Consider the following 21361-nt stretch of genomic DNA (forward strand, 5'->3'; position numbering starts at 1 on the left):
TTTAAATATATGTATCTATTGTTTTCTAACCTTTTTCGTAGGCCTTCACTCAGGCTTGGTGAGTATGATGACCTAGTATTGGCAGAGGAGTGCGTTTCACGAGTGTTTGGTAAAGAACTGAGCTTCTCTTTCAATTCATCTGTCGCTGTAATGGAAAAAATATCAGTGGTCAAATATTGGGCTCTTCACCAAATTATAGTAATCTCAGTGCCATTTTAAAGAGCACCTGTACTGTGGAAGCTGTGCCAAAAAAAGCAAGTAGTAGAAGTAGAATTCAAAAGACTAAACACCTGTGTTGCCTGTAGGCTGCTATTTTCTGCATTACCTACCATACCTTGTTCTGCATCCTCAATATTTTCTCAATCAAATTACTACTTTATAAATGATGAATATATCAAGGGCAGCACCAGCATAGGGGTCAAAATCAGATTACAAGCAAGATTTTTCTGTAACTACTTATTCAATTTTAATTATGTACAAAGGGCAAAATATAAAGGACTGTGGGATACATTCTTGATGAGTATGCCCTTAAATAAGATGGCGACTTGAATTGTAACATGGATTTTTAGGCACAATCAGGAATAGTAGATAACTGATGACAATGATTAGAAGTACACGCTGATTGTGGGACATCAGCGTGCATATGCGGCATGCACGCGCAAAATGTTGTGTACGCATAGTGATGACGTCATGGCATCGGTAAAGGTATACATATGAATTTTTGTTTCACTCTTCATATACGCTTCACTATTTTAGTCCTGACAAAGCCGATTGAGGCAAAACATGTTGCGTTTTAGGTACTTTGAATAGTACTAGCACTTTTTTGTTATTTGAGTACAGGGAAAGTTGTGACTTTTAGAGAACAGATGGAGTAATCAATCAAAAAATAGATAATAAGAAAGATACAAGCTTATAAAGACTATCATATAGTGTATTGGCAGATTTTTTTATGTAGTCCTAGGTGACAGAATAAGATGACAGTAGGGCTCCATGCACACTTGGCTTAAAAAAAATGTCTGTTCTCTTGGCAGTAAAAAACACTTATAGAGCAATTTTTGTATAAAAGTTTAGGTGAGTTTAGGAGAGTTTTACATTTTTTTCTGCCAGTGAGCTCCTATCAGAAACACGAACCAGAAGGTTTTTTTTTCCTGCCTCTAAATGTTGAGCTTAAAATATGCCTGTAATTGTCCTAATGTGTATGGACACAAAGGATAACATTGAGCTGTATCTACAGACAGAACACAAAACTCCTGTAGAAGCAACATTTTTTTAACTCAGTGTGCATGGAGCCTAAGGGGCTGATTTACAAAAACTGGAGCGTGCAAAATCCGGTGCAGCTCTGCATGGTAGCCAATTAGCTTCTAACTTCAGCTTTTTCAATTAAGCTTTGCTAAAAAATCTGGAAGCTGACTGGTTTCAATGCAGAGCTGCACCAGATTTAGCATTCTTCAATTTTAGTAAATCAACCACTAAGTGTTCAGAGTTGGATGCAGTATATTTAGACTCCTCACTGATCTATTCCTGTTACTCTCTGCAGGAGGCACTGTTAGATCACGAGAAGTTTTTTGGGACAAACTGTATTTTAACATTAGTATTAAATGTGAAGTTTTAAAGGGCTTGTTACCCCAACATTTCATCTTCCTGATATGTGCCTGCTGTACCAAGTACTTGTATGAGAAAGTCTCTTGTTCTCTTTGTATTGCCTCCTTTATGTGAAATCCCTGGTGTTCCTGCCAGTTCCCTAGCTTTCTTATGAAACCGGTCAGTTCTCTAGCTGTGCTGGGAACTCAGTGTGCTCTCCTCCAATGATCAGACTTGTCCTGACACGCCCCCCCCCCCCCCCCCCACTGCACAGCCATTCACTGGGAAGCTCAGTGTGCGGCTGCTTCTCCTCCCCCAGGTCTTATGCAGCTGAGAATAGAGGGAAAGTGATCACTTTTAAAAAGGAAAAAAAAAGGTATTAATGTTTTTTTTTTTTTTATCTCTATACAAATATGTTTTGCCTTTTATTTCCATTTTAAATGGAATGGGTTGTTATACAAGGTGATCGTTTACAATCACTTTAAGTCTGAGTGGGTTAGGTGCATATCAATGGCTTATATCAATGGTAATTCCCACAGTAAGTTTGTAGTATAGCACTGAAAATTTCAGGCTGCTGTATACTTTATATTGTTCGTTGAGCTTTCACTTATCAAAGCACGTTTGCTTCTATTGTATAACCTTAAGAAATGTAATCCTCCAGAACCCAATATAAACAAAAATCAAAACTTACTATGTCCGAAACCTCCATTCCTGCTCATAAAATCGATAAAGGCATCCAGGATTTTGCACAAATTCATGACGAGGACTGTGTCTTGGACAGGGAAAGGTAAGCTGCTCCTATGCCTATGGATGAATTTTATGCCCTCATCCAAACTGAGACTGAACAGTGTATTAAGGTACTGCACTCCCTTGGCGGGGAGTTTAGTGGATATCCGAGTCACCCAGGTTCGAACAAAGGGTTCCCATCCCAGATCCACTGGATCCTACAAAAGATGATTCATCTAAGCTAGTCATAAAATATTAAACAGAAGTATTTTTGAACACTTGCAAAAAATAAAATTCAAAATATGGAAACACCGAAAAAAAAACTGTTAAAGATATAGGCAAATAACTTTCACAGACTTATTTAACATTTCTGAATTAAAAGAACTAATGTGTTGTTATCAGTCCCTCACTGATTTTCACTGATAACATGTTTTCAAGGTTGTGCTTGCAGAGGAGAGGTGCCTTCTGGTAACATTATTTTATAATTACATGGGATGTCCCCGGTGAAATCCTTGACCAGGAATCAAAAACAATTAACAACCTTACTACACTATATGGCCAAAAGTATGAAGACCCCCCTTCAGATTAACTTGTCCAGGTAACCCTATTGAACACCCTTGGAATGAATCAGAATGCTGACCGCGAAACATATAGGCATACAGTTCATATTACATATTGCTAATTACAGGGGGCATTTTGGAAAGGCTTGAGCTTCAAATGGATAATATCAGAAGGGGGTTAGATGGAGTGGCTATCCCAAGAACACAGGGAAGTAGCAAATGTGCATTTAAGCTGGCCATACACTAGTAAAAATTTGCATAAATTGGCATTCATGCTCAACCACAGTGATGAAGAAATCTGAAGGAGCAGGATGGAATTTCTTTCTTGAACAAATGACTTTCAAACCATGTATGTGGTTTTTGTGCAGGAAAGTCCATTCACTCTAAAATTGAATGTTAAAAGCAAACTTTTGAATGACATTCACGTTATCAAATGTACTCAGAATTTTTGTACGACTGTTCATATAAATGCTTGTTAGAAAATAAAGCCAGCTTTAAAATGAATATACAGTAGGATTTTTAGGATTTTTAGGATCCATATGTGCAAAGTTTCTAGTATTTGCATTTAATAGTATCCAGGAATCCTGGAGTTCTGAGCAGTTTTGGATCACTCACACTATACCATATGCAGCTTTACATGTCTATGACAATTATATTTCCATGATTTGTACACAGGTGGTGTGCAAAGATTTAGATTATGGTGGGACACATCCAATTAACATTTGGGAAACCCTGTCCCAGAGAGAAATTTATTGACCTACTGGTTTGTTAATGGATTGTGGAAGGAAACAAGAGCCCTCAGAGGAAACCCACAAAAAAAAGCAGGACACATAGACTTCAATGAGACAACAATGCTAACCACTAAGCTGCCTATATACCACTACAGGCTCTTACCATATACACCATGGCACAGCGGCTCACTGTAGCAGGACTGGCCTGTGATAAATTATCCACCTCGAATATCATTCTCATTCCCTGAGGAAGACGAATTCTTTCACTGTTGGCCAAGCAGAGAGTCCTTGTGTCATCCAGAACAGTATTTAGGTTTTCCACCCACACTGTGTCCACTGGGCCATCGAGAATTATCCAGTACCAATCTGGAGTTGCATTTCCTGAACAGACAGCAAGGATGTGTCTGATTATGTTACACAATTTGGTGCTAGGTATATGCAAATGATAGCTTAGTATGAAAAATATCTAAAATAAAATATTCTTACAATTGACTGCATAAACGTCAGATTACTCCAAGAATTGGGGATATGGCACAACAGTTATAACCGGCTTTAACAGGGGGTATCTATACACCTTAGGTGTATCGGGAACTAAATTATGAGGGCTTAGGACTTTGAATAATTAAAAAACATTTGAAACAGGATTGTTTGTATTACTGAACCCGAAATCAAAGTGGAGATATCGACCGGTTGTGTGAGATGACATTCCAGTAACATTGGCAGCTCAATCCCACTTTTTAAATGTACTAAAACAACAGCAGAAATATCACTAGTTGTAGCTAGCTTTCATATTTGAGATTTGGATGTTCTTATATACATAAATATAATAAAAAGCTCATGATTTTCTTTCAGTTGTTCTGTTTCTAGCTATCCATATGCAAAAGTAACACTAAGCTCAGTGGCAGCTCGTCTATTAGGTGCGCCCGGGCGCCACCCTCTCTATCCACGGTCACCACCCCCTATATGAATAGATATCAGATAGATTCATTCATATCCACGGCCTCCGCTGCCACTCCCTATTCATTCGTCCGACCCCTTTCAGGACGCAGGGCTCATGAATTTCAGCAGCGTGGGTGTTTTTTTGAGGCCCCTGATTAGAGCCAGAGGCTCTAATAGGCTTCAAAATAGTCGTAACTGTGACCGAAAAAAATGTCTCTAATTTGAAACACAAGCTGTAAGAATTCAGCGAAAATACAAATAATGGACTTAATATGTGTTCTTGAGCTAGATATCCCAGGTGTGTGTAGTGGATCCGATACGTGCACCCTTCACCATATCTTCTATCACCACATGTAGTACAAGGGGTTCTCACTCACCGGAACCAAAAGATTTATAAGCCTTGGATCATATCCTCTGTTTGATCACTCTCGAGGTCCTCCCAGGCAGGTAATCAGGTAATATCCGCAATATCCACATATGGGGAAAAGAATCCACATAGTCCAGTGCCGTTTGATAATTTATTAAAAATCAAAACCAAAAAAGTGTATAATAAAACAGCGGATCTATAGGGGCAGGGCCATTCCTAAGTGGTCCCTCTGGCTATCAGTCAAATGGAAGTTTCACGATACCACTGGTAAACTGGGAACGTGGCTCCCGGGGAAGTTTACCAGTGGTATCGTGAATCTTCCATTTGACTGGTAGCCAGAGGGACCACTTAGGAATGGCCCTGCGCCTATAGATCCGCTGTTTTATTATACACTTTTTTGGTTTTGATTTTTAATAAATTATCAAAGGGCACTGGACTATGTGGATTCTTTTCCTCATATGTGGATATTGCAGATATTACCTGATTACCTGCCTGGGAGGACCTCACAGAGGATATGATCCAAGGCTTATAAATCTTTTGGTTCCGGTGAGTGAGAACCCCTTGCAGGGGATGTACTACATGTGGTGCTAGAAGATATGGTGAAGGGTGCACGTATCGGATCCACTACACACACCTGGGATATCTAGCTCAAGACCACGTATTAAGTCCATTATATGTATTTTCGCTGAATTCTTACAGCTTGTGTTTCAAATTAGAGACATTTTTTTCGGTGACAGTTACGACTGTGTATAGCACCGCTTTGATGTGTTAGTGATTTACTGGTCAAGTGATTATTCATACATCCGTTATATGAGTTTTGTTTTTGTTAAGTGGCTGCTGTGAGACATCTCACATTCCAATTACTGACATCAGGTATCATCACTGCTGGTTTATCCATCTACATATACTTAATATTCCTAAGCGCTGAGATAGGAGAACTGTGGCAGGGCGAATTTTCCCCTTTTCTTTTGTTTAGGCTTCAAAATAGGGTGGGCTCGGGTCGCAGAGCATTGTGCCAGAAGCCCACCCAGATGTTACAACAGCGAACAAATATTCGCTATTGAAACACTGATCCTCAATCCGGCCAATTAGAAGCAGGTTTGAGACCTGTTTTCCGATTGGCAAAAAAGGGAAGAGTCCCAATTGGCTGCCGAGGAGGAGGGAGGAAACGGAAGCTGCAGCAATGCCCGTGGCGAGCAGGGGAAGCAGCTGTTGAAGCCCGGAAGAAGCGCTAACAACTATAAATGGGGTAAGTGCTCCAGACCCGACCGACCGGTGGTGATATTGTTTGCTGCCCCCCCAAAAGAAAATTGCCACCAGCCGCCACTGAATAAACTATTAACTGGAACTGCATAGGACTGGTAATGGTGGTGATGGTTGGTGATTTGAACAGTTTCAGAAAGAGGTTATAGGGGCATATTTGACAATCCATTGGGGGTTTGTCGTCATAAAAAGGTTAAGAACCCCTGCTCTAAACTTCCCTTAGAACTGGGAGTGTCAAAAAATGGACAATGCACATTATCAATGCATTGAACATACATATATGAACTAGCACCATTTAAAACAAAGGCTAACCGGTGTTCCCATGCAGTGTACCTGCACTGTTTGCAGGTGTGAATGGGCCCTTGGAACAACAGTTCTTGTCTTTTAAGTTAAAAACACATGCTTTCAAAGTGTATGTGAAAAAATGAAAAACGTATTCCTATGTGGCTTCCTCACATTTGTTCACAACAGCTGAGGCTGGGTTCACAGCAGGGGTCCGGTGCGTCCCTGTTCTCTGTTTAGGGACGAATCAGCCCCAAATTTTTGCCTGAATTCGGACCTGAAACAGAGCCAAAGACGCACAGGACCCCTGTGTAATCTACTCCACAGCCGCATTGGAGATATGTGAACTGGCTCCATTAAGAGCCGGCCACAATCTCCTGTCATGCGAATTGCATGTGGGGAAACCTGAATCCAATTCGCACTAGTGTGAACCCAGCCTTAAGGTGCTTTTACAATCTAGGGCTTGCTGCATTTTGAGCATTTATGTGCATCAAACTGGCCCATAAAAATTAATGGTAAATGCACAGTTTTATGCATTTTCAGTGCACACTGGAAAATCTCTATTTTGATTGTGTCTCCTACTTTGCATAACATATGAAAAAAAAAAAAACAACACACACATAAAGTGCACAAAAACAAGAATCATTAAATGTATAAAATGCACAAAAAGCATGCAATTATGAGAGACAAAAGAATTATTTTTGCATATACAATAATGTAAAAGAAAGGGTCCCTAAGATTACACTTACCTATAGACTGCGGCATTGCATTATCAGGATGATCTTCTGCTGTGTTGATATTCACAAATTTGGGCACCTCGTGTACGTTTTTCTCCTTGTCTCCATCATTGTGCTATAAGGTAACAAGCATTAGAGACGATAATGTTTTATTTATTTCCTTTTCACAAATAATAATGCACACATGCTGAATTAATCACTGTAATGACATAGGAGGAAAGGAAAGTATCTGCCTATGGTCTCTGTTTTCTTTCTCCCCACTGAAGGGACAATGAAAAAGAGAAGGGAAGAATACAGCCAGTTTTACTTCTCTATTGGATTTATTTTGTTCACTAACAGTGGGCTCAGTGAGAAAAAAAAGTGTATCTAAACCCAATAATACAATTGCATTGCAGCTTACCAGACTTTGAATGTGGAGGATTCATTTTTTTTGTTTGTTTTTTCTTTATTTTCACCTGGTTCACCTGCCAGTAACATTTACCTTCCTACAGTGACAAACTCACTCTCCTGTACCTAAGAAGTAGCAGCTTTATTACCCTATGACAGAAAGTGTGTTGGGACTACAAAAAAATCCCCTCCTCATTTCCATTACATAGGGGGGAGGTGTGATGTAGTAACAAAAAAAAAAAAAAGAACTCAGGAAACCGGAATCATTGTTTGAGATTTCAGTTCACTGCACAGGAAATTACAAGGACACTGGATTTCTGGCAGGATTAACGGGTATTTTACTTGCAGAAAATGTACTTTGTACACTCTCTGTCCTGAGACAACAACACTGCTCCTTCATAGATACAGTGCATGAAGTGAGCATTGTCAGAACGTGTGTTACTGGTAGGAAATACAGCCTAGAAAACAAAATTAATACAGTCACCACATCTAAGGACTGGTAAGCTGCAATAGATCATTTTATTTTTGGGTTTAGATATACTTGAATACAATTTTGCAAAGAACAAAAAGTCCTAATGTTGTCCTACTCTGTTCCCGATCTTTACCCAGAGTCAACCTGGAGAAAGGCCGACTTCTTTTTTAGTTTTGTTTAGAGCGGGGAAGGGTTGGAACCCCAGTATCATTTTTATTAATGTCTATGAACGTATTGGGGAAATGTACCTTCTCTCTTTGTTCTGGTAAACACTGTCATCAGGACAAACCATAATGGGTAATCTTTCAACAGGGACACTTGTTCTATCCGCCTCACTTTGGAGAGATTTTTTCTCACTTCCTGTTGGGCAGGATGCTAAGAGAAATTTCCCCAACTGGCCACACCATTGGTTTTATGCCAAATGAGAGATCGGAATATGAAAATCCCCTTCTCAGGCAGCAACATATTTTTTTAAAACGTCCTGAAGTAATTCAATGTTAGTAACAATGTAATGTATAATGCAATTCTAACTCAAAAGAACCCACAATTTTTACATGACAACCCTTGTTATTTTATATAAAACAAATGATTCCATGTAGCCATAAAGATCTGAAGTTATGAGCTTATTAGCCTTAGCTTCCATCTTGCACAGTTGTACAGGTTCCTCTCCTGTACTGAAATTTGTTACTCTGATTTCACTGCATACTGTAAGCTTTTTGCAGTGTGCATTAGACACTGCAGCAAGACAAGAGCCCGCCATTTCCTAGCTGAAGGATGTCCAGAATCATCTTTCCTCCTTAGACTTAGGGCTCATTTACGCTTGTGTTAGCCCCCTGAAGAGCGATCCTCTCTGCCCTACTTAAACCCCTAAAAGCCAGCATCACCGCCCCAATTCACTTAACTTGAATGGGTTTTCGATGGGCAGTAGTGCAACTGAATGTGATGGGGAGATAACTTTTGCAGCACTGCGATGTATCTATATATTCCCATACAGCTGCCTTTGCAGCTTTGGGGGGTAGTTGGAAGGTGGTAATAACACGGTTCAACTGTCTGTTTTCCCCCCACCCACATGTATAATATGTGCTACTGTCTCTGGCCCACCTCATTCATTGGATTTCATTTTTACAATCATGAAGGCTCAGCATTACATGTGGGCATTACCTAGGACAGGGTGTCGGCAACCTACGGCCCCCCGCCACTAACCTTTATAAGGTCCACTACAGTCCAGCTTACTTTGGCCGGCGCCCCCCGCGAGTGAAGCCGTGACAGCGGGGTGGGCTCAGGCAGTGCAGTGGTGCTGTGACAGGGCAAGGAGAGAGAGAGGGAGCTGCGACAGGGTGCTGGGTTCCCGGGCCAGGTGCAGACTATACCAGTACCCAGGTGACACCCAGGGTCGGCCCGCCAGATTTACTCCGCCACTCACAGCAGAGTGGAGCAGGAGACAGAAAATACTTATCTCTCCTGTACAGCAGAGTGGAGCAAAGAGAGAGTGACAGAGGAGCAGCGCTGAACAGAGGACCAGAACGGAACTGCCAGCGTTCATTTAATCAGCAGGTGATCAGTTGCTAGGTGGTCCTTGCAACCAATCAGGTAGGTCCTACCTAAACTAGGTAGGGTCTAGATCACTGCCCCACTGATTAGGGAATGGGGTGATGACCTCAATTGTATCATGAGAATGGAGGGGATAACAACCTGCTTACATGACCAGAACTTCAGAACTTTGTTGCTGCAACATGGAGCACTTGGATCGAATCCTCAGACTTTTCCTGTTTCAGACCCTTTCTCTGATTTGTTTGTTGCCAGCTGCAAATCATGCGGTGGGACTCTCCCCGCTAGACCTTTACCCTCCTCCAATTCTGTCCTCTATCGCTCCCTCTTTGTGTGATGCACACCGTCTGGGTGCAGTGGGCAGAGAGATGCCCCCCCAACCACATGTAGAATTTCGGTTAATTGATTCACACAGTCATATTAGCAACACAGCTTTTTGTATTCCTCCCTCATGGTAATGCTTTTACATTACATATAATGCTCTAACCCGCGATGGGGAAGTCTGCGTCCTGGTCCCAACTATGCATTTGTTTGTATTGTATTGTGTGGAAAAATCTAATCAAACCTATTCTTTAAAAATCTTACTTCAAGGTAGTAGTGCTAATCCACTGCACAACCTTTAGAAGGTTAGTAACTGGTCTTCATATATAGTGATGAGGATTAGAGGGTGACAGTATCATACGTACATGATGAGGAGAATCAGCAGCATTAGCCTCTTCCTCTTTAGACGACTGCTGCGTAAAGGTGCGAACAGCATGAGCCAGGAGACCATCCGACCAGTCCATGGTATTGGGGTTGATTTCTCCATAGAGTTCTCCAAGGGTCACACATTTGGGGTTGATGATGAAAGTGTCCACCTTTCCCTTCTTCACAATGTTTTTAAAGGTATATAAAATATACAGTTGTGTTAGTAAACAGCAAATATACTTTAAAGTTGTACTTCAAGCAAACAGGTAAAAATACACTGATGAAATACATACTGTATAAAGAAGCTGTTTTACTTGCCAAAAGATTTGTACTTCTGTCCATTCAGTCCTAATATTTACACAGCTCTGCCAAGCAGCACAGCCCTGTCAGGCAGGGGGAGACCTGATTTTTCTTTGCTGCAGTTCAGTAACACTTACCTAGCCTGTGACTGCACTGGGCAGTGGAGGAAGAATCAGTAAACTGATCATCTTATCTCTCTGGGAGCCCTATTTCTCCACCTATCAACATGTTCCTTAGGCTGGACATACACGGTTGGAGATTCAAACCCTTAACAACCAGCCTGCCGGATCTTGCGATTATCGCTAGCGGCTGCTATAGCCGCTAGTGATAATCGCTGTCTTCTCCCCCGTGGTTGCAGGAAAGAAATTTGCACCGTATATGGCTGGCCTTACACTGAAGCACAACTGATTTGCTCCTTGGGCTGCGGCTCTCTCCCCTAGTCTGAATTCTGTTGTACATGGACTGTAGGAGGCTGAAACTTAGTTATATTCAGATACTAATACCTGGTGCACACTACTAGACCTGGCTCGAATGAAAAAAACCTGACATCTCAGGTCAGAGCTGCTGTACTAATGATCCAATGTTAGTACAGTGATCTCCCCCGCTGAGCTGTTGTGTTCTGACAGGGGAACAGCCCCCCCACTAGAACACTCCATGCAGCCCTCTCCGCCATTGGCAGAGAGCGCTGATCGGGAGCAGATAGCTGCTGGTTTTCCAGCATGCTCGTCTGACAGAAGCCACCCAAATGGCTGGTGACCGGGTGCCTTACACATGGGCTGAACGTCGGCCATTTTTTATTGAACCAGCCGATGTCGCTCAACATTAGGCCTGTGTGCACTGCGCTTTACATTGCATGTATTAAAAAATGGCACTTAAAGAATTTGGAGCTGTACTAATTTGTGGCTTTTGGATCTGCCTGGAGTTCAGCTTTATTGTGTATGATAAGCCAAAGCTTTTGTGTCTTTAGAACTGGTGTCTATGTTCCCGCTGTAGAGGTTCATCCTCTCTATATGTCCTGGCGACTGTGGTCTCTAGAACAGAATATGATGGAAAATACAAAATTGTTGACTTATCACAGGTAAAGGAATAAAGGGAAACATTTCCAATTGTAAAACCTGTTCTGGCAACAACCATCTACAGTAGTAGAGGATATCAATTCACCTTGGAGATATCTCTTCTTACATCCTGCTGTGTTTTAAAGTCAGGAAGTGAAGGGAAATCTCTCTTATGCTGCGTACACACGGTCGGAATTTCCGACAACAAATCTTCGATCTGAGATTGTTGTTGGAAATTCCGATCGTGTGTACACAATTCCAACGCACAAAATTCCACGCATGCTCGGAATCAAGCAGAATAGCCGCACTGGCTATTGAACTTCATTTTTCTCTGCTCGTCGAACATCCGACAACATTTGTGCGACCGTGTGTATGCAAGACAAGTTTGAGCCAACATCCGTCAGAAATAAATCCAGGATTTTGTTGTCGGAATGTTTGTTCAATCGTGTGTACGTGGCATAACACTGAAAAAAGCCACGACATAGATCCTAACCATTCCAACACGATAAAAACAGGTCTGGGCTTTACATATGCTTTATAGTAAAACTCCTACAATTTTTTTTTTTTACTTAAAGCCAGCCATACTAGGATTGAAATTCCATTAGGGGAACTTTCTTAATGCCAGGTCCTGCAACCTTTCAGGAAATAAGGGAAAATTTCCCCTACTGTGGAAACAGATAGCAAAAAAACAGACAGAATTTCTATCCCTTCTCATTCTGTTCGAAGCTTAAAAAAAAAAGTTTTGGTTGGAGATGTACTTTAACCGCTTCCGGACCGTCCCACGTACATTTACTGCGACAGGGCAGCCCGGGTGCCCAAAATCACGTACCTGTACGTGATTTTGTGCACGCGGTTTAGGGGGTGCACACGCACCACTGGCGCGCCACTCCCGCTGTGATTGGACACAGCGGGAGCCAATAAATGGGTCCAGCAGCCGCGATGGCCACTGCAACCCACTGATCATTCAGGAGAGACACGGAGCAGTGGTGTGCTGATGTAAACAAAGCACACCGCTGATCTGTCAGGGAGGAAAAGTGAAAGATAGTGTTTCAGTTAAGCTGAATCACGATCTCTCTCTTCCTCCAGTAAATCCACTCCCCCCACAGTTAGAAACACCTCCCAGGGAACACATTTAACCCCTTGATCGCCCCCTAGTGTTAACCCCTTCCCTGCCAGTGTCATTTATACAGGGATCAGTGCATTTTTTAACTCTGATCACAGTAATAATGTCATTGGTCCCCAAAAAGTGTCACTTAGGGTCAGATTTGTCCGCCGCAATGTCCCAGACCAGCTTAAAATCGCAGATTGCCACCATCACCAGTAAATAAAAATAAATTAAATAAAAGTCCTTACATTTATCCTGTAGTTCTGTAGACGCTATAACTTTTGTGCAAACCAAACAATATATGCTTATTGGGATTTTTTTACCAAAAATATGTAGCAGAATACATATTGGCTTAAATTGATGAAGAAATTTGTTTTTTTACATTTTTTTTGGGATATGTATTATAGCAGAAAGTAGAAAATATTGTTTTTTTTTTTCAAAAATGACAGTCTTTTTTTTTATAGCACAAAAAATAAAAACAGCAGAGGTGATCAAATACCACCAAAAGAGAGCTCTATTTGTGGGCAAAAAAGACATGAATTTTATTTGGGTACAGCTTCACAGGACCGTGCTATTGTCAGCTAAAGCGACGTAGTGCCGTATCGCAAAAAATGGCCTGGTCAGGAAGTGATTAAAATCTTCCGGGGCTGAAGTAGTTAAACAAACATGCCCAACCATTACAGTATGATGACCACTCAGGGCTTCATTCAGTAGGTTTAATAAGTGGACACTGGCATAAAAAAATACTGAGACTAATGAGACCAGGTGTGGCAATGGAATAAAGTTCTCTGAAGTCAGAATACTGTATGTTGCATTTTGCATGTCATTTTACATACTATCATGTTGCATGATAAAATAATTTGTTGAACAAGAAAAATACAAAAAAATTACTGCTAGAGTAGGTCCTTCTTTTGAACTTGATGGTAAATGAACCAATGCTTTTTCCAAAATTCTTCGTACAGTTGTCTTTCCTCCCCCGGTGGGACCGACCAGCATCACGCCATGACGAGCCTGAAAAAAAAATGCACACTGCAATTAATAATATTTACACTGGGATTAAAGTGATTCTAAACCTAAACCATTTTTACCTTACTGCATTTCCCTACATTAAGGTAAAAAACAATCCCCTACCTGTCCTAGCCCCGTCCTGTGCCCAAACACTTTCCTGAGTCCTCTATTGATTCAGTGCTGTGCCCAGCTGCAGCTTTTCTCTCCCCTCTTCTTGCTCTCATGGACTACACTGGGAGCATTGGGAGCCAAAAGGCTCCTGCTGCTGTCAGTCAAATCCTGTGAGGAGGGAGCAGTGGGGTGTGGCCGAGCTGTGTTCTGTGTTTTTATGGACCTTTTGGAAGTCAGTCAAGTAATTGCCAGACCATTGTTCCTAATATTTACAAACAGTCTACTGACTGGATTGGTACCAGCTGATTGGAGAAAAACCAATGTAGCACCAATATTTAAAAAAGGGCCAAGATACATCCCTGGGAATTACAGACCAGTTAGCCTAACATCAATTGTATACAAGCTCTTGGTGGGGATGATAAGGGACTATATACAAGATTTTAGTAATGACAACGGTATCATTAGCACAGTAATCAGCATGGATTCATGAAGAATCGTTCTTGCCAAACCAATCTATTAACATTCTATGAGGAGGTGAGCTGCCATCTAGATAAAGGAAGGCCCGTAGACGTGGTGTATCTGGATTTACTGTACAAAGTAAGGTCCGTTGGCATGGACCATAGGGTGAGTACATGGATTGAAAACTGACTACAAGGGAGAGTTCAGAGGGTAGTGATAAATAGGGAAAAAACTCTTCAGCGAAAGGGAATTTAATAAGACACTCGGCCATTCACTAAAATTAGAAGAAAATCGGTTTACCTTAAACTGCATAGAGGGTTTTTTACTGTAAGAGCGGTAAGGATGTGGAATTCTCTTCCACAGGCAGTGGTTTCAGCAAGGAGCATCGATAATTTCAAAAAACTATTAGATAAGCACCTGAACGACCACAACATACAGGGACATACAATGTAATACTGACAAAAAAAAATCACACACATAGGTTGGATTTGATGGACTTGTGTCTTTTTCAACCTCGCTTACTATGTAACTATGTAACTATGTAACACAGCTCGGCACGGGAATGCCTCTGCATGGGTGATTTAATAGCACACGGCTTGGTATGGGTGCACTCTGGAGAAAGGAGTAGACAGCGCTGGTGGGGGACCACCAAGAAAAAAAAAAAAAAGGTAAGGGACTGCTTTGTGCAATATCGTTGCACAGAGCAGGTGAGCAGAACTTATTTTAGTGAAAAAAAATTGCCTTTTCAACCACTTTACATTTCAATATGCCTATATTCCTATATGTTATATAGTGTTCAAGCCTAAGTGACATTTTTACTTTATCAATGGGTAATTCCGCCTCCAATGCTGAATTTAGCTGAACAGAACATGCCCCACCAGTGAGCTCCCACCCCCAGCACACACCATGGTCTTTTGCCCATATCAAATACTCCCAATTTTGCCCATAGCACACACACACCTATCTTCCCAGTATGCGTGCTAGAAGTGAGATGGCCCCTTCTGAACTGATAATTAGCTAGCCTTCACACATTGTGAGGTGCTGGTTAGCAGGATTGTGGACGGTATACAGTAAGTATCATCTCTCTGCAATACATAGTGAAGGGCTCCAGGATTTGTATTTAATATAGAGAAAACAAACCTGTAATTTTTTTAGATCTTATTAAAGGAGAAGTAAAGAATTTTTTTTTTCACCCGAATTACCTAGGTGGATGCAGCATCGGTCCCCCGGCGCCTCTGCACTGAGAACCAAGCGATCGAACACCGCTGATCACTCAGTTCTAGACAGCTCCCTGAGCAGAGAGCTGCTAACTGTCAATCAGCAGCTCTGTGCTCTGCCTCCTCCTCGCTCACTGGAGCGCTGAGCTGTGGAGGGTCGGGGAGCGGCTGGCTTAGTCTCTCAGCGGCTCGCTGAGAGGTTGAGACGGGTGTCAGTCCAGGCACCTGGCAGATCAAGACTCCCATTGTTGGGATGATGTGGAGCCTGAACTGATTTCTGTGACGTCAGCAGAGAGCGGACATCAGACCATTCTCTGCTGAAAACGGGTCACAGGAGTGCAAAACGAATTGTACTCCTGTGATCTATAAGAGAAGAACAGCCAAACGAGCTTTGGCTGGACTTCATCTTTAAGTTCAGTTCTGGCTCTTGAAGTCTGTAGGCTTTTTAATGCTGGGCTCTGGAGCCCATGGACTTTTGATAACTGGGTCCTGGAGCTTGTAGACTTTGTAGAGTTTTGTAGATGGGAAAAACCCTCTATCCCTAGATCCACATTTTACTTATTAGCCAGGCTTTACTAGTTGGTCAGCTGTACACAGGCCTTTATATTTGTGGGATTCTAGCTCTCTGTGCTGGTGGGTGAAAAGGCTGACTACTGACAGAATGCTAAAAAGTTACATTGCTGGTTGTTTTGGGGAACCCATTAGGTAGCACCTGTTAGTCAGGAACGAATATAGTGGTTCGGATGAGTAGATTTTTTGTTTTTTTTACTATGGACTTGCTCTACAAAGCTTACCTAAAATTACAGCAAAACAGACCCGATTGGACTGCTCCTGGGTTTCACTGTGTTATGCAAGGTTTACTGCTGCCACAACCAGTTGAGCCTGTCACTTTCAAAACATTTAACCCTCAGTAACAAGCCTACAGGGTATATGCATTTACCCCTTAGTGCCCATCTCCGAGATATGTGCCTTACCACTCAACCTACAGTTCCCGGCATATGTGTGCCGAACCACTCAACTGCTAGTCCCAGCATATGTGCATTCAAACCTCATTTGCGAGTCCCTAGCGCACAAGCCTTAACCCCTCAGTGGCCAGTCTCAAGTGTATGTACATTAACTCCTCAGTGAGTTAAACCTACAGTAGTCAGTCCTCAGCAGAAGTGTCTTAGCCCATCAGTTACCACCACCCAGCAGTGGTCAGTATCTCTGTTTTCAATCCCCAATGTATATGTGATAGGCTAAGTACACACTGGCATTAAAAGCAAGCATTTGACAGGCGTTAAAAACCACCCCTCAAACACCCATGGAAATGATACAATGAACAGCATATAGTGCTGTTCACACTATTAAAACATGAAACATTAGCATGCATTGCTTCAAAATTGAAGCCTCATGTCAAGTCAGGAGGTTTTTGAAGCCTTTAAACGCCTCCCATTCAAATCTATGGTAAAGCTACGCACACGCTCTGGCAGGCAGTTGCAGTGCGGTTGCGGGGCATTAAGATTAGTTTATTTCCTGTAAAAGAATAGGCATTTGTGGAGCCATTTTAATGTGCCTTAAAGCTCATAAAATACTTCAATACTGCCCATAGGGCATTTGGGGAGCATTTTTAACTCATCATTAATGCTTGTAAAACACCAGTTTAATGGCCATACTAACGCTATGGAAGCATTTTTTAAGCATTAGAAATGTAGTCAACTGTGAACAAGCCATTAACCCCTCAGTGGCTAGTTACCAGGAAATGTGCAATAAACCCACAGTGGCCAGTTCCCAATATGCATGGTCATTCAGGCTGGGTTCACACTAGTGCAAATTGGATGTGGGTTTCCCCATATCCAATTTGCATGATAGGAGAGTGTGCCCGGGTCTCAATGGAGCTGGTTCTCTCATCCCCGGGGCAGCCGTGGAATGGATTGCACAGGGGTCCTGTGGGACTTTAGCTCCTTTTCAGGTCCAAAGTCAGGCAAAAGTTCGGGCTCGATTCGTCCCTGAAAAAGAGAACAGGGATACACTGGACCCCTGCTTTGAGTATTAAGCATGAACCCAGCCTCAGCAAGTGCTCAGCAGATGTGACTCCTCACACATTAGCTAGTAATATAAAATACCTTTTAAAAATCCAACAGTGATGGTGGGAATCCCTTATAATGAGCATAGTAGGTGTGTAGACCTGAGCAACTCAGCACAGAGATCTGACCAATAGAATGCCCTAGTTAGAGAAGAAACAGGCAGCTGATTTCTAATAATGGGAATATCACTTTTGGGTAGACTGGCCCTTTAAGTTTTGTTGCATTGCACTCAACTACATTTTATTATATTACATTATTATACAGTATCCACCAAGCTAAGGCACTCACCAGAATCTGATTATAGAACTGGATGACCTTCTCTGTCTGGCTCTCCCAGAGCTGAAGGCCTAATTCATTTGTTGCCAAAGATATTGCTTTCTAAAACAAAACAAAAAAACACAGACACAGTGCTTCATACTGCAGAAAATGTACAGAAAAATATTTTTAATAAATGTTCAGCCCATTGTGCTGGGTACAGCTAACATCTGTTAATGAGGCAGGGGAACCAATTAGAGATAAAATGGCAAAACTGCTTAAACAATCAGACACAAATAACTGCTGTAAAATCAGGTTTTAAATGCGCTGAGTCCCTCGCAGGTGGAATAAATAAAACGGATGCATGTGTAAGATAAATGACAAAATTAAGACTGGTGGGAGCAACCAGGTACCCGATACTCCTGAAGGTGTCTTCTGCTGAAGATTCCTCAGCCAGCAGTGCTCTAAAGATCAAAATATCTGCCGCACTGTCCACTGAAGTAGAAAGTATTATATCTTTTTCCTTGCTGGCAAGTTTTTAGGACTTTTTGTATCACTTTAAATAGCCTCTGTGACTTTACCCATTCAGGACCAAGTGACAGGGTCTCTTTAAAGTTTACCCCAAACCACTTATGCCCTGTACACACGGTCGGACATTGATCGGACATTCTGACAACAAAATCCATGGATTTTTTCCGACGGATGTTGGCTCAAACTTGTCTTGCATACACACGGTCACACTAAGTTGTCGGAAAATCCGATCGCTCTGAACGCGGTGACGTAAAATACGTACGTCGGGACTATAAACGGGTCAGTAGCCAATAGCTTTCGTTTCTTCATTTATTCTGAGCATGCGTGGCACTTTGTGCGTCGGATTTGTGTACACACGATTGGAATTTCTGACAACGAATTTTGTTGTCGAAAAATTTTATAGCAAGCTCTCAAACTTTGTGTGTCGGAAAGTCCTATGGAAAATGTGTGATGGAGCCTACACACGGTCGGAATTTCCGACAACAAGGTCCTATCACACATTTTCCATCGGAAAATGCGACCGTGTGTACAGGGCATAACACTTACCTTTGCTTCACTCTGTTCCTTCCCAAGCTCCATGTCAGAGGGCAATAGAGCACATGCAAGTTTGATTATACCCCTCATCCCTTAGTGACAGTACTTGGCCTTGCAATAAGCTACTCAGGCCTGCATCATGATTGTAGGGCAAGTGTTCCTCCATAATCCAAAGCATTGGAAATTTTGCAGCAGTGGCAACAGATCAACTGAAAAGAGGGGGAAGCATGGAGGAAAGGGGGCCTTTAAAGAGACTCTCTCACTATTACCTGAATAGAAGAAATTACATAATCATTTGGGCTGATCTTTTGGGCTACTTCCACTGAACTCAACTTTTTGGGTTAGGCCTATACTTGGGATAGGCCTCCTTATACCTAGCTAGGAATTTAAACTGTACCCAATAGAACGGGTCTTATGATACCTTTCCCCTTGTTGCTAAGGGACAAAGTAAGGTCTTCGATTTTAATTATCTCCTTATGTCATTTACTGCCACAACCCCATTGCCCCATTGTGGAAGATTTATATCCTTCCATTTGGCTGGTATACAGGCTCTGGCTGCATTTAGTAAATGAATCAACAGAGAGCAGCTGTAGTTCCTTTTGAAAACAGGACTGAGATGGAGGCAGGCTGTCAGGTTTTCCCCTAGGGACAATCCAGTACGTTCTTGAATCAGTTCACATACCTATTGCCAGAAGGCCTGAACCCGTGAACAGGACCAATAGACATCCAAGGTGATGCCCTCGGATTCTCCACATCTTCAACAGTTAGGATCGGCTGCAGGTAGTATCTGTTGCAGCCTTGCAGGGACCCTATATCCCCTTGTTAGAAATTTATAGCTGGACTCCTGAGATCTACTAGAAATGGAGGATTTATGAACAAAGTGTAAACCCAGAAAACCCAGAAATAGAGGGGTATAGTCTTCTAGAGGTATAATCAGTGCTTCAAAAAAACACCCCCAATATTGTAATTCATGTGCCCGGCATCCTGCAAAAGGCCGGACGCATGGATAGGAGGGGAAGCGGCATGGATAGGGGAGGCAGCGCCCGTGTGCCCTCAATGGACGGGTTGTCACTGGGATTAACCGCTTAGGTTCCACAGTTAGTATAAGAAGCATGCTTTACTGCATATACAGACTGATTTTACAGTTTGTGGGCTTAGTAACACTTTAACTTCATGTTTTAAATGCAACTATTACAAATACTTGAACTTATTTTGTTATCAGCCTCAACTAATCTCTGGCGCAGCCACACTCTGACTGGAAGGGGGGGGGTATGCAATCTGAGCCAGTAAAGCACTATTGCATGCACATGGGCTAATTAGTAGAGCTCTGACTCAACAGGTTGTGTCAAACCTCTGCAGAGAAACCACTGCTATTACACAGAGCAAGAGTCTTTGCAGCATGCTGGCAGAGGACAGGCTTTTTTACTCAGCTTGTGGTGGCTTTCTAAAGAAAACAAACTGCTTTCAGCACATTGGACACCTTTTGCTTTGATGTGCCTGTAATATATGTAGCTGATTCTTGAGTCCCAAGTATTTGCTTTTTCCGCACATCACTGCACAGAGTGTTTATAGCAGATCCATGTAAACTTTAGCAGGTTAGCCATGTTGCTTTCACAAAGTGAAATATTGTCTGCTAAAAATTTGGGAAGATTAGCTTTCTTTTAGGCAGTAATAATAATTGGTGCCTGCCTCATTGTCAGCAGATAGGCAATATTTCTTCTCTGTGGTTGTGATGGAAAAGTATGAATTACAATAGGAATGTAGTGACTTTATGGCACTTGCTCTTAGTATCTGTTGCAGCTCTGTCCAGCATCTCCCTGCTGCAAAAGATCCCTGCTATACTGATCTATTGCTGGCTGATTTTAGCCAGCCATAGATGACTGTTAGTGATTTGTTGATGCAAAGTTGCATGGGAGGGATTTAGATTATTCCAGGCCCCAACAATGATGTTGGATGACATTTGCACAAGTGCAAAATGCTAACATATAGCTTTTACATGGATTTTTGGAGATTGCAAATTTGTGAAAAGGTCATTGTCATCCTAATTTGTGTCCTTGCAAAAACCAACTTGGTCTTATCTTAATGTTATGCTACCAAATTACACAAAAATATATTTTTTCCTGTGTGCATCGCAAGGTAGCAACAACGGAGGAATACAGCTTACCTAAGGTAAAACACATACAATTGTTTTGTGCTTAACCATTTTGTTATGTTACATAAAGATCTTGCTTATGTTATATGAATTTAAGACTTTGAAGCTTATATTTTTGGTTTAATACCTTGGGGCGGCTAGTTTGTATGCATTTTGTGTTTGGGGGAAAAAGTACAGGAAAATGCTATTTTGTCTCATTTTTATTATTTCATTAAATAAAAAATATATGTATACAAATCCACAACCAAAATTAAAGCCCTATCTGCACCCCTCCCCAAAAAAGGGGAC

General features: G+C 41.8%; 1 protein-coding gene across 1 annotated transcript in view; it reads right to left on the reverse strand.

The window, feature by feature from the left end:
• The window catches only part of DNAH14 (dynein axonemal heavy chain 14), a 415539-nt gene that overhangs the window by 171738 nt on the left and 222440 nt on the right, over window positions 1–21361 (reverse strand). The window contains 7 exon segments of the mRNA XM_073628322.1: window positions 31–145; window positions 2273–2525; window positions 3762–3979; window positions 7199–7301; window positions 10280–10459; window positions 13632–13751; window positions 17890–17979. Of these exon segments, the coding sequence (XP_073484423.1) occupies window positions 31–145; window positions 2273–2525; window positions 3762–3979; window positions 7199–7301; window positions 10280–10459; window positions 13632–13751; window positions 17890–17979 (1079 nt within the window).

Source organism: Aquarana catesbeiana, linkage group LG04 (assembly GCF_042186555.1).
Source record: "Aquarana catesbeiana isolate 2022-GZ linkage group LG04, ASM4218655v1, whole genome shotgun sequence".
NCBI lineage: Eukaryota > Metazoa > Chordata > Amphibia > Anura > Ranidae > Aquarana > Aquarana catesbeiana.